The sequence below is a fragment of the Lissotriton helveticus genome, chromosome 7, assembly GCF_964261635.1.
Source record: "Lissotriton helveticus chromosome 7, aLisHel1.1, whole genome shotgun sequence".
NCBI classification, from domain to species: Eukaryota; Metazoa; Chordata; class Amphibia; order Caudata; family Salamandridae; genus Lissotriton; species Lissotriton helveticus.
Window position 1 is genome coordinate 846,008,040 of NC_136068.1, and position 12,120 is coordinate 846,020,159.

Consider the following 12,120-nt stretch of genomic DNA (forward strand, 5'->3'; position numbering starts at 1 on the left):
GACGGACAGGCCCCAGCGTTCCTGGTACCGCGAACTCAGACAGTGTTTCTGTGGATAATACCCCCGCCTGATGGAGAGTAATGTCGTTAGAAACGATATAAATTATGAAAGCAAGTTAGCCTATAAAATATATTTTCCCAGCAAAGAGAAGTTAAGCCCTGTGGATGAACATATTGTGATTTGTGATAAACCTGTATTAGGAAAGAATCCCGAGTCATAAAAATATTTCTGTAACACTAGAACTGCGAGGCCCGCTCTTAATAAGATTTTCAGATTGCAATATGGTGCAGCTGAACTCCCGCACAGTCCAGGGGCGTTATTAGAACAGACATTACGGTAACGTTCATAGCATGTTGCTGCATTTTATTCTACCACAGTAAAACAGATTTATATCATGCACTGCGAGTGTTCAATTGCTTTTCAGGCCTTTACATCTTTTACCAATCTGTGTGACTTCACAAGGAGAGCCAATGTGGCCGAAGCAGCAGTTCGAGGCTGACTTTGGTCTGTTACTAGACTTTTGTAAAAGAGATGCACTTCTTTTTTTTTTAATCCGCCTTTTGTCCGACCTGCTTTTCATTTGTGCTTGACAGGAGAGTCGCGAACACATCATTATCCGTACAAGGTCACCGTTAAGGTAACGCTCGCATTACCAAAATGTATTAATAAAAAACACTTACCTTGCCCACGAGCTTGCCTTTTCTGTTCATGCAAAGGAAAAAGTCTGTCTCTTTGCCTTTGATCCGAACTTGACTGCCAAAAGTGTCTGTTTCCACTAGAAGCTGGGCTTGGAAAGAAAGAAGGAAAAGGCGTTTACGGAAGCTGGGAGCATCAGGTGCGTCAGGTGAGCCAAAGAGAGTTCTACCCCGCCAAATATCAGTCAACAGAACATTGCGGTGAGTGAGGAACATGGAACTACAAATTCATACACATAGCAATAGAAAAGATAATTGCACGCCAACACTCACATATTTCCTCCTTAATATTAACAAATTAAAAGTAAAAATAGTTTTAAGCTACATTTATTATTAACACACCTAAAATAGCACATTGCTAGTTATCCTTTCTAGACACTGTTACAAAAATGATTATCCCATAACATAATCTTCATCATTTTGTGAGACCAGCAGCATCCACATTTTTTAAATTGCAGATTTTAATAAAGGAATGTCAGTAGCGATATATAAGGTTCATAGGTTGCCATGTATGCCTTCTCTCAGTGCAGGAGATTATTAGATGGACTTGACACACTGGTGACAGTGGGTCGGATTTAGACTATGGAGAAAAGAATACTCCGTCGAAAGGCGATGGAGTATTCTTTCTATCGAACTGCAGGGCCACCTGCCTCATTTAGAGTCGGACTGATCTTTAGTATTTCAGCAGCGGAGACTACTCCATCTCGGCACTGACATACAACTTGGACAGCCCGATGGAGTAGGCCATTGGAGGCTTAATCAATCGATCGCCCGCCCTTATTTTGAGTGTGTGATCAAATGTCCAGTCTTCATTGTTTATCATTGCCAGATAAAACCTAACAGAAAGGGGCAGTGAAAACGTATAAATAACCCCCGCGGCACAGAAAAAAAATCTCATTGCATTGTTTCTTTATTTTCTTTTTTTAATTTCAAAATGCTTTTATTGAAAATAAATTTTACATATACAAAAACAAAACAGTTGTCTTACTTTGTGCTGTTCTTACAAAGTTGCGGCCTGGTGGGGGCCTAGAGAGAGAGAAGAAAAGAAAAGAGGAGAGAAACAAGGGGGGGGGTCACTGCTCCAGATAGGCGTCAAGGGCTTCCCACATGTGTTCTTTGGCGGTGTGGTTCGCCGTCTTGTGCTTGGCGGTGATGTTGTCTGCCCCCCGGAGGAAGGTTACCCAGTTGAACCAGCGTTTGAAGGTGGCTTTGCTGGTGTCCTTCCAGTTACCCAAGATCGTTTTCACCGCAGCCGTCAGGAGTACATCGACCAGGTCTCGTATTTCTTTGGACTGAAGTTCTGTTGCTAGGAAGGCAGTGGCTATCCCCGCTAGGCCTCTCTGTGTCATGCTTCCCGTGACTGTGTCTATGACGTTATAGACCTTGTTCCAGAAGGTTTTGACTCTGGGGCATTCGTATATCATGTGGGATAGATCTCCTGTTGCCTCCTGGCAATTCCAGCATGTGTTGCTCTCGCTAGCTCCCACTTTCCCTAGTTTTGCTGGTGTCCAGTGCAGCCTGTGGAGTAACCAGTATTTGGTTTGTGCTAGCTGTGGCGTGATTTTGTTTTTGGACGCCGACGTCCATAGTCTGGCCCTCTCTTCCTCATTTAGCGGTCTTTGTATGGTCTCCTCCCAAAAGGCAAGTGTCTTATTGTTGAGAGTTGTGGTGCGTGGTGTGATTAACTTGTAGATTTGTGCTGTTTGGTGGCCTGTCTTGTTTAAGTTTTGTGCGTACTGTATGATGGTGGGTTTAAGTTTCGAGAGGCTCGCTTTGGTGATTGCTGCTTTGATTTTTAGGAATTCATAGAACTCCTTGTCTGGTAGGGAGGTTGTCTGCTATAGTGCCTTGTAGGTGAGTGGGTTGTTCCCTGCTTCTAGTTGTGGCGGCGTTGTGATGCCTCTGCTATACCATTCCTTGCTGTCTAGCGTTTTGCCTTTGTATGTGACTTTGGTGTTGTGCCACAGTGACTCCCATTTGGTGCCTTTGATACTTACTGCCATTTCCTTGTCTAATCTCAGCAGCGCTGTCTTTGTGTTGCGGAGAATTGCGTTTTTGGCCTCCGGGTGTTTGTGCGCCGTGAGTGCCATAATTGGGTCTGTTCCTCCTAGGATACCCCTTTCCAGGTCCAGCCATACCGGCCTGTATTCTGGTGTGGGGGCTATCCAGTGTATTCCCTGTTTGGCAAGGCATGCCGTTTGGAAGGCCTTGTAGTTTGTGAGGTTCAGTCCGCCCTGTTCTTTTTTGAGTCTGAGTTTCGCTAAACTGATTCTTGGTTTTTTCCCTCCCCAGAGGAACATGTTGATGGTTTTGTCTATGTGTTTGTGGAAGTCGGTTGTGAGGGTGAGAGGCAGCATGGAGAGCAGGTAGTTTAGCATGGGGGTGACCATCATCTTGATTGTCTCAATTCTTCCCCACCAGCTTATGAATTTGGGGCCCCACGTGTCTAGCTTGGACTTAATTTTTTTTAACATCGCCTCCTCATTGTGGTCTAGCGTTGATCTTAGGTCCCTTCCGAAGAGGAGGCCTAGGTATTTCAGGGGTTTCGTTTGCCATGCCAAGCCGGACGTGCCCAGGACAGCTTTGGTGGTGTGGCAGTTCATAGGTTTGCATTCGGATTTATCCCTGTTGAGTTTATAGCCTGAGACATGTGCGTACTCCTCTATTGTTTGCACGAGTGCTTCAATTGACTCTTGTGGGTTGTTTGTGGTGATCAAAATGTCATCCGCGTATGCAGCTAGCTTGAATGCTTGACCTTCTATCTGCACCCCCGTGATCCGGGGGTTTGACCTAATCATGTGGAGGAGAGGTTCTAGAGCCAGCAGGAATAGCCCAGGTGATAGGGGGCAGCCCTGCCTTGTCCCTCTGCCTAGTGTGAGTGTGTCCGATGTAGCTGCGTTTACCACCACTCGGGCCCGGGGGGTTTTGTACAGGGACATGACCATGCCTCTGTACTTCTCGCCAAGTCCGAACTTGAGCATGCATTGGTTTAGGAAGGGCCATGAGACTCTGTCGAAGGCCTTTTCCGCATCCAATGCGATCATGACAGCCTTCTCCGTGCTATTGGCCGTGCGGTTTATTAGGTGGCAGAGCAGTCTGGTGTTGTCTTGTGAGAGTCTGTTTTCCAGGTAGCCCACTTGTGTTTTGTGTATGAGAGAGGGGAGATATGCATTTAGTCTCGCTGCCATGATTTTAGCGTAGATTTTGCAGTCCACGTTTATTAAGGAAATTGGCCTGTAGTTGTGTGGGAACTGGGGGTCTTTCCCTTCTTTGGGGATAACAATAATGTCTGCCTCCACCATCGAGTCTGTCATATTACCTTTTTCCGCACATGCTTGGAATACTCTGACTAGCGTGTCTTTGAGTAGCGGATGGAATTGTTTATAGAAGGTGGCTGTGAAGCCGTCCGGTCCTGGGGCCTTGTTCGGTTTGAGTGCGTCTATGGCCATCCCTACTTCCGCTTTGGTTATGTTTTGATCTAGGGCTTCTCTTTGTTCGTCGCTTAGTCTGGGTAGATCGAGCTTCTCTAGCAGGCTTGCCCCGCCGTCTGCCTCTAGTGATGTGTCCGCAGTGTATAGGTCTTTGTAGAACTTCCTGAATGTTTCGAGGATATGTTTATTCGCTGTGTGTGTCTTGTTATCTGCGTCTGTGATTGTCGCAACTGAGTGCTGCCTCTGCTTGGCTTTTAGGTACCCTGCTAAGGCTTTCCCTGCCTTGTTTGCCGAGCATAAGTTTATGGATTTATATTTGTTGATCCATGTAGAGGCTCTCTCGCTTAGGATTCTGTTTAGCTCGTATTCCTGTCCCTTAAGTTGGCCGTGTGGTTCCTTTCTAACTCCTTAATCTGCTCCTCCAGCTCTTTAATCTTTTTGTTCCTGCTTCTATTCATACGTGCTTTAATACTCAGGAGCTTCCCTCTTATTGTTGCTTTGAGTGCGTCCCATAGTGTTGCTGCCTCTGTGTCTGCTGTGTCGTTGTACTGGAGATGTTCTTTGATCGCTACCTCTATTTCAGTAATGTTGGCGGGGCTCTCGAGTATGTCACTATTGAGGCGCCACCTTCTGCTTGGTGTTTCGTTATGTTTGTCACTTATGGAGAGGGATATGTGTGCATGGTCCGAGACTGTTATGGGTCCTATTTCAGTTGTGTCCGTCAGGTGTGTGTGTGTGTCGGACATGAGTATGTAATCTATCCTGCTGTATGAGTTGTGGGGGTTCGAGTAGAAAGTGTATTCTCTGGCGCTAGGGTTTTGTAGCCTCCACGGGTCCGCTAGTGCGAGTTTGGTGCATAGGTTTTTAAGTGTGTTCTGTTCTTGTGAGGTGTGGCTGGGTCTATGCGGATGTCTGTCTATGGCATTGTCCATCGCCTGGTTCATATCTCCTGCGGTGATTAGTAGTTCGCCCAGTGGGATCCTGCTTAGCTCACTCTCTATCTCCTCCCAGAATTTTTTGTCTACCGCGTTTGCGCCGTAGATGTTTGCTATGTGTATTGTTTCGTCGCCTCTTTTGATGGATGTAAGCAACCTTCTACCTTCCGTGTCTGCAACATTGTTGAGGACCTGGAACTTCCCTTTCTTACTGATTATGGTGATGACTCCTCCCTTTTTGTTGACTGCAGGTGAGCATACTACCTCGCTTATCCAGTTGGCCTTAAGCCTATTAGCGTCTTCTAAGGATACTCTAGTTTCTTGGAGGACGTATACATCTGCCTTGAGTCTGTTTAGGTAGTCTAGTGTTTTTCGTCGCTTGACGGGGTGATTGAGACCTTTGACGTTAAGTGACACGATTTTAATGTCCGAGGCAATTTGAGCTAGGCCCTTAGTGTCAAGTGTGGTCATGGTGTGATAGTTCTGTCGCTGTGCCTTAGGGTGGGATCTGTGTTGCTTCTCTTTGTCTTATGCTTGTTTGCTAACCGCCACCAGTCATTGGTGCCCCCCTGGGCTGTGGATAGGGATGAGGGTGTGTGTGTGGATAGAGGAAAGAAGAGAAAGAAAAATGAGTGGTTCCACCAAGCTATAATTGTCCGTGCTACATGGCCTCCCTCCCGGCCCTCTCCCCCCCTCCGCCCCCCAGCCCACCTCCCCCCTGTCAACGTACTGTAAACGTTCGACAGCAACGGTTCCCACCCTCCGCCCCCCCGGGTACATTAACGCAAAGAAAGGACCTTCTCTGCCCCCCTTCCGTGCTGCGCATTTTAGACAAAGGATATTGCCGATCGGAGGGACCAGCCCTTGACTGTACGTGCCCTGAGTACTAAATACTTGTCTGGTGTTCTTAAAGTGTCCAAAGTTCCTATGTTCCCATTGTTGAGGTAGTTCCTTCTTTCGATGAGGTAGGTGTTGTCTTGTGAGGTAGGAAAGTTGCTTTGTGATCTACTGATCGTGTCGTTCTATGTGCGGCCTGCTGCAGCATTTTCTCCTGTGTCCGAGCCATCCGATGACGCTCTTCTCTTTGCTGTGCCTGGGCTGTTTTGCTCCATCTTTTCCTGGACCGGCTCTTGCAGGTACCTTCGTAGATCCGCCGGATCATCGAACAGGTGTGTTCCTCTCTTGTCTGTTATTTTCATCTTGGCTGGTCCCGCAAAGGTGCATGTTATCCAGGCTTTCTTCAGGGTGTCTTTTAGTGCCAGGAAGCCTTTCCTTGTTTCCACTGTGCCTTTAGAGAAGTCTTGGGTTATGATTATCTTCTTGCCCTTCCAGCTGAGTGTTTCGGGATTTTGGTTTAATAAATTAAAAAAAATTGAAAGTGTGCCGTACGGCTCCATCATGTTCACAGAGCTATATGCCAGACGTTCAATGCACTGACACGCCATGACAGTGGTTCCTGGCAATGTAAAAGATGTCCACTGGGCCGGCAGGCAACTCAAAATATGGCGGGTGAATACTCTGTCAGAGAGGCAAAGTATTCTCTCCAACACTCTGATGGCGTAAAATCTGTCTGCCGTAGTCTAAAACAGGCCCTAAGCTTTTCAAGGAGTTCATTTTGTAACATTCCCCAATTTAATTGATCCTGCCTCCACCAGATCTTCCTCCTATTCGTGATCTTTGGATCCATCCTTCTGAACCTGTGCATAATGTTCCCATTGATCAAGTTGATCATATAACTTAATCTTCTTGGTGAAGGGCCCAAGACTATTACAATCTAGTGCTGCTTTTTTCTGAAGATTTTCTCGACTTTCTACCAAGGACACAATATTGTCTTGCAAGCTTTACAGTCAAACTCCTCGCAGAATGAGATACGTTCGAGGGTTCTCGATGTGAGTTAAACATGGTTATTGTATACCAACACCAATGTGACAATCTTTCGATTAAATATGACGTGGCTCACATAATCATGATACTGGTTGTGTTAATCTTGAGTCGATAGATTCTAAAACTAATTGCCTAAAAAACACTAAAAGGCCTTTGAATTAACTGGGGTCTTTCATCCACTTGTATCATAAATACAAGATGGCCAAATCTGAGTTTTCAAGTATCTGTAGTTGAGACGTGTGTTGGGATTCAATGTTGAATCCAGAGATGTACCATTGGACACCTGCTTTCTGTCCAAGGGAGTGAGGTCAAGGCAACTTAATAGACTCATAAGACATTAATAAATAAACCACAGAGCACGTTTTCCAAACGGAAGGAAAAATGTGGGCCATGTAGATGAGGAAGAAGGACCAGCAGCACTATTGTACTCAGTGAAGGTGACCTACCAATGTCACAGGGGCCCTGAGACTTTGAGAAGGTGTGGAGCGGATTCCATGGACTTAGGTAACATTGTGTCTCCTTCACACTCCCATCACTGTACCAGTGATATCCACGGCTGAAGTACGATTAGCTTTGCCCTGGAAGATACCCAAACCATGTGGGGCAATTGTTGAACCCTGAATGGAAACGCAGAGTTTGTTCATGCCTTGATGCGGACTCAGCCCTGCAAAGATATTGTTTATTTTTCCTGTAAATTCTTTATTCAGGTGGAGAGGCAGAGCAGGTGACTGTGTTGCTTATTTTTTGTAAGTAGAAAATGAGCAGAGGTTGTCAGTGGTATGGCCATTGTCATGCCATGTTCGTGCGGTGGCAAGGAAGAGATAACAGAGCAATTAAAAATAAATATCATTAAATGACCTATTCTTTTCAATTTGTGTACATGTGTGTCACTATGACCACAGTATATCACCGTGACCACAGCTGCTTTAATAATCAGAAAGTGATAGTCCCCTGAGGCAGCCCCACCACTTTAAAGTGCAAATGAAGCAATAAAAAGGAAACAGACATGCAGGCCACACTGGCTACTGCAGGGGCCCCACAGGGGCCTCTCTTCCTCCCTTTCAGTGATAAACTGGATGCAGTCAAGGAGGTAAAATGACACCGTGCGAAGACACTTAGAAAGCCCTTGACACGTATGTCCGATTCCACCTTGTCATCAGCCGGGGTTGGGGAGACCCGCACGATCCTATACTCGGGGTGTTACCTTTTTTCAGGGGACCCCAGGTACGCATCTATTTCACAGCGCATAATTCATGCCCTGCCTCACAGAAACTTCTGGCGCACCATCCACATAATGTTGTTTATCATTATCAAAACGTAAATCGCTCCAGGAAAATAAACTGATTTAATTTCATTTTCTATTTCAGAAATGCCACTTTGCTTTGACTGCAGCTTGTACAACGTAGAGCCCTCCTAACGAATTTGGAGGCTCAACGTAAGATAAATATGTTAAACTTTAATGATCGCAGAAAGGCACATATAAATTCTTTCCCTGTTGTCCTCCTGGCCTTTAAACTCGGAGCAGACTTCTACGTGTGGAAAGGTCACGACCCTGGGGAGTGAATTAACAGTTTGTAAAACTGGAAGAGCTGAAAACTTTCTTGATTAATTGCAAAATGTAATATCCATTGAGTCATAGAAATTCCAATTAGGTCACCATCTTCAATTCATTTAAATATCATTCCGCTTTAGAGTGTGGAAAATGTAAAGGTGGAATGTGTGAGGATTAGGTGATCTTTGCAATGCAGACTGAGCATTTTTTCAGAAGAGGAGAGGGAACGCGCAGTAGGTCACCTATGTCTGACTAGTAATGCATGGAACAGAGCCACAGGCCTCGAGCGTGAGACATGGACAGTCCTTGGCACCATGCTTCGGCCACATCTGAGGCTCGGGTAATTTTGGGTTTATGCAGCCCTGGGGCCATTTCGTTTGCATAGAGTCATCTGACTAGCGGATGGTAAATGCAGCCCCTTGTCATCAACTCTAGTTTACAGATTTGGCTCGCCAGTGGTAGGCTAATCCTTTCAAGTTAAATATCATGTGTTAGGTGACTCTCATCTAAAACATCCATATTTATGTGGCCCCATAACCTTCCTCTTACTTTAGAAGTCAGCACAACTGCGAATATGAGATCAAAAATACAAGAACTGACAAAGTCAATGGATTTAAGTTTGTGTTCAGTGAGAAACTTTTGAGTGTTGGCCACAAATACGTTCCCATCCCATTTAAAGAGGGGGGGGGGGGGGGCACTTTTGCTCCAGTGAGGCCATAGCCGTCTACGAGTGTGCAAATCTTGGATTTGGGGGCCTGCCAACTCCTGGACCTCAGGGCCATAGTGATGGTTGTCCTTTCCTATGCAGACTGGGAACACCATCCGTGCATCTCCATGCCTGGGCCCACAGTACCAGGCAGAGAAGTGCAGAGATGACCATGACGTGCAGGGAGAATACTCCCCGCATGTCAGGTTTAAAAGGAGGATACTCCCCGCATGTCAGGTCTAAAGGGAGAATACTCCCCGCATGTCAGGTTTAAAGGGAGGATACTCCCCGCATGTCAGGTTTAAAGGGAGAATACTCCTTGCATGTCAGGGTTAGAGGGAGGATACTCCCCACATGTCTTGTTTAAAGGGAGAATGCTCTCCGTATGTCAGGTTAAATGAAGGAAACTCCCCGCATGTCAGGTTTAAAGGGAGGATACTCCCTGAATGTCAGATTTAAAGGGATGATATTCCCTGCATGTCAGGTTTAAAGGGAAAATACTTCCCGCATGTCAGGTTTAAAGGAAGGATACTCCCCGCATGTCTGGTTTAAAGGGAGAATGGTCCCCGAATGTCAGGTTAAAAGGGAGGAAACTCCCCGCATGTCAGGTTTAATGGGAGAATACTCCCGGCATGTCAGGTTTAAAGGGAGTATACTCCCCACATGTCTGGTTTAAAGGGAGAATGCGCCCCGCATGTCAGGTTTAAAGGGAGGAAACTCCCCGCATGTCAGGTTTAAAGGGAGAATACTCGCCGAATGTCAGGTTTAATGGGGGGTACTCCCCGCATTTCAGGTTTAAAGGGAGGATACTCCCCGCATGTCAGGTTTAAAGGGAGGATACTCACCGCATGTCAGGTTTAAAGGCAAAACACTCCCTGCATGTCTGCTTTAAAGGGAGGATACTTGCCGTATGTCAGGTTTAAAGGGAAGATACTCCCCACATGTCAGGTTTAAAGGGTGGATACTCCCTGCATGTCAGGTTTTAACAGAGGATACTCCCTGCATGTCAGGTTTAAAGGGAGAATACTCCCTGCATGTCAGGTTAAAGGGAGGATACTCCCCGCATGTCAGGTTTAAAGGGAGAATACTCCCCACATGTCAGGTTTAAAATGAGGATACTCGCCACAAGTCAGATTTAAAGGGAGGATACTCCCCGTATGTCAGGTTTAAAGAGAGGATACTTGCCGCATGTAAGGTTTAAGGGGAGGATACTCGCCGCATGTCAGGTTTAAAGGGAGGATACTCCCCGCATGTCAGGTTTAAAATGAGGATACTCGCCGCAAGTCAGATTTAAAGGGAGGATACTCCCCGTATGTCAGGTTTAAAGGGAGGATACTTGCCGCATGTCAGGTTTAAAGGGAGGATACTCGCCGCATGTCAGGTTTAAAGGGAGGATACTTGCCGCTTGTTAGGCCCATCATGTGTTTGTTTTCCAGCGAGACCTGCAACAAAAGACCCTGTCCAACGGACGTCAGCATGTGTCAGTTACTGAAAAAATAGAGCAGTCTATATGTACTGATACCTATTCCGGTCCTCTACAGTTTATGAGAGGACAATTCGCTGCACTACGCCCAAGTTTACAAAAAAAGGCCCATCTTCCCTGACAGATACACAGAACAACAAGTACTCTGACCCTTCTAGGTCAATAACAAAGATCCACACCAACAATATTGGACCTAATTCTGCTTAGAAAAAATGTGCGAGAAACAAGTTGCACCTCACGGAAATACCACCAACGGGGTAACTGGTATGTAATTTCCAGACAAGCCCGTCTCATCATCGGTAGTCACTTGATTCTCAAAGAAAGTAGAAAAAGAGTGTCCAAAACAAACAACCAAAAAACGTGTAACAAACAGTGGAAAGCAGAAGCATCTGCTAGTGACAAACACACAACATAAATAAGTGCATAAAACACAGCATCCCGTTCCCTTAACCAACTTTATTCATAGGGAAATGAGTGTATGCTGCACATATAAAAAGGCTGGTAGCTATTCATGCATACCGTTACCTACTGCCAATGCCGACATGTTTCACTGCCACATCAATTTAGGCAGTTTCATCAGGGCTGCACTAAATGCTGCCACTCCACTCTTGGACACTTGTTCTGTATTAACCAGAGTCAGCCTGGTTGTTCATACCGGCCGCCCAGGGGTTGAGAAGGATGCAGGAGTACTCCAAACGTGAGTTCTCACCTTCACTTAGCTTAAAGCTTTCGTGATGTCGCCTCGTTGGCGCTTCGGCTCCTGTTTTCCAGCAACAAAACCCATTGGTTTGTTGCTGGAAAACAAAATACTTTGTTGGGCGTGCAGAAAAAATATGACATTCACTCACTTCCGCCAGGGGTTTAAAGGCCTCTCAAACCTTATTTACACATTATAAAAACTTGTATCCTGAGCTTTGCAATATTATCATACTCCCAAAGCTTTTCCCAGTAGACTTACTACTCTCTAGGTAATGCCTGGCAAAATCTGTACCGGGAATAGAAGTTTGAACGACAAAAATGTGTGTCATTTGATTACGGTAACTGCATTACCCTGCATCAAAGTAAATGCAAATATTGAGTTACTGCAGAAACAGCACCATGTGAGACAAACAACAGCTGTTAACACCTAGGCCTTTACACATGTTTTAAAACCTGCACCTTTCCTGGTTAAAGCCCTGTGTTCGACAAGCAATGGAAGAGTGCCACAATGCGATAAAGTGATTTACCTGGGATCCCACAATTTGGTCAAGAAGTGAGCCAGGGAGTGGAACCTAGATCTGCCCGATTGAAAAGTTGGTCAAGGCTAATAATGAGTTTTGCTCGTGTCATTTTCATCGGTCCCACAATGCAGTTGGTGGATTGTCTGATTCTATTAGAGTGCTCTGCCCAGACGTGGGAGGTATTAACACCATATTGCCTGTCTTCATTCAAGAT

At 45.7% G+C, this 12,120-nt stretch overlaps 1 protein-coding gene across 1 annotated transcript in view; it reads right to left on the reverse strand.

The window, feature by feature from the left end:
* FGF18 (fibroblast growth factor 18) overlaps positions 1–12,120 on the reverse strand; it is a 623,159-nt gene that overhangs the window by 193,011 nt on the left and 418,028 nt on the right. The window contains exon 3 of the mRNA XM_078653356.1: positions 681–787. Within this exon, the coding sequence (XP_078509482.1) occupies positions 681–787 (107 nt within the window). The remainder of the gene's footprint in view (positions 1–680; positions 788–12,120) is intronic.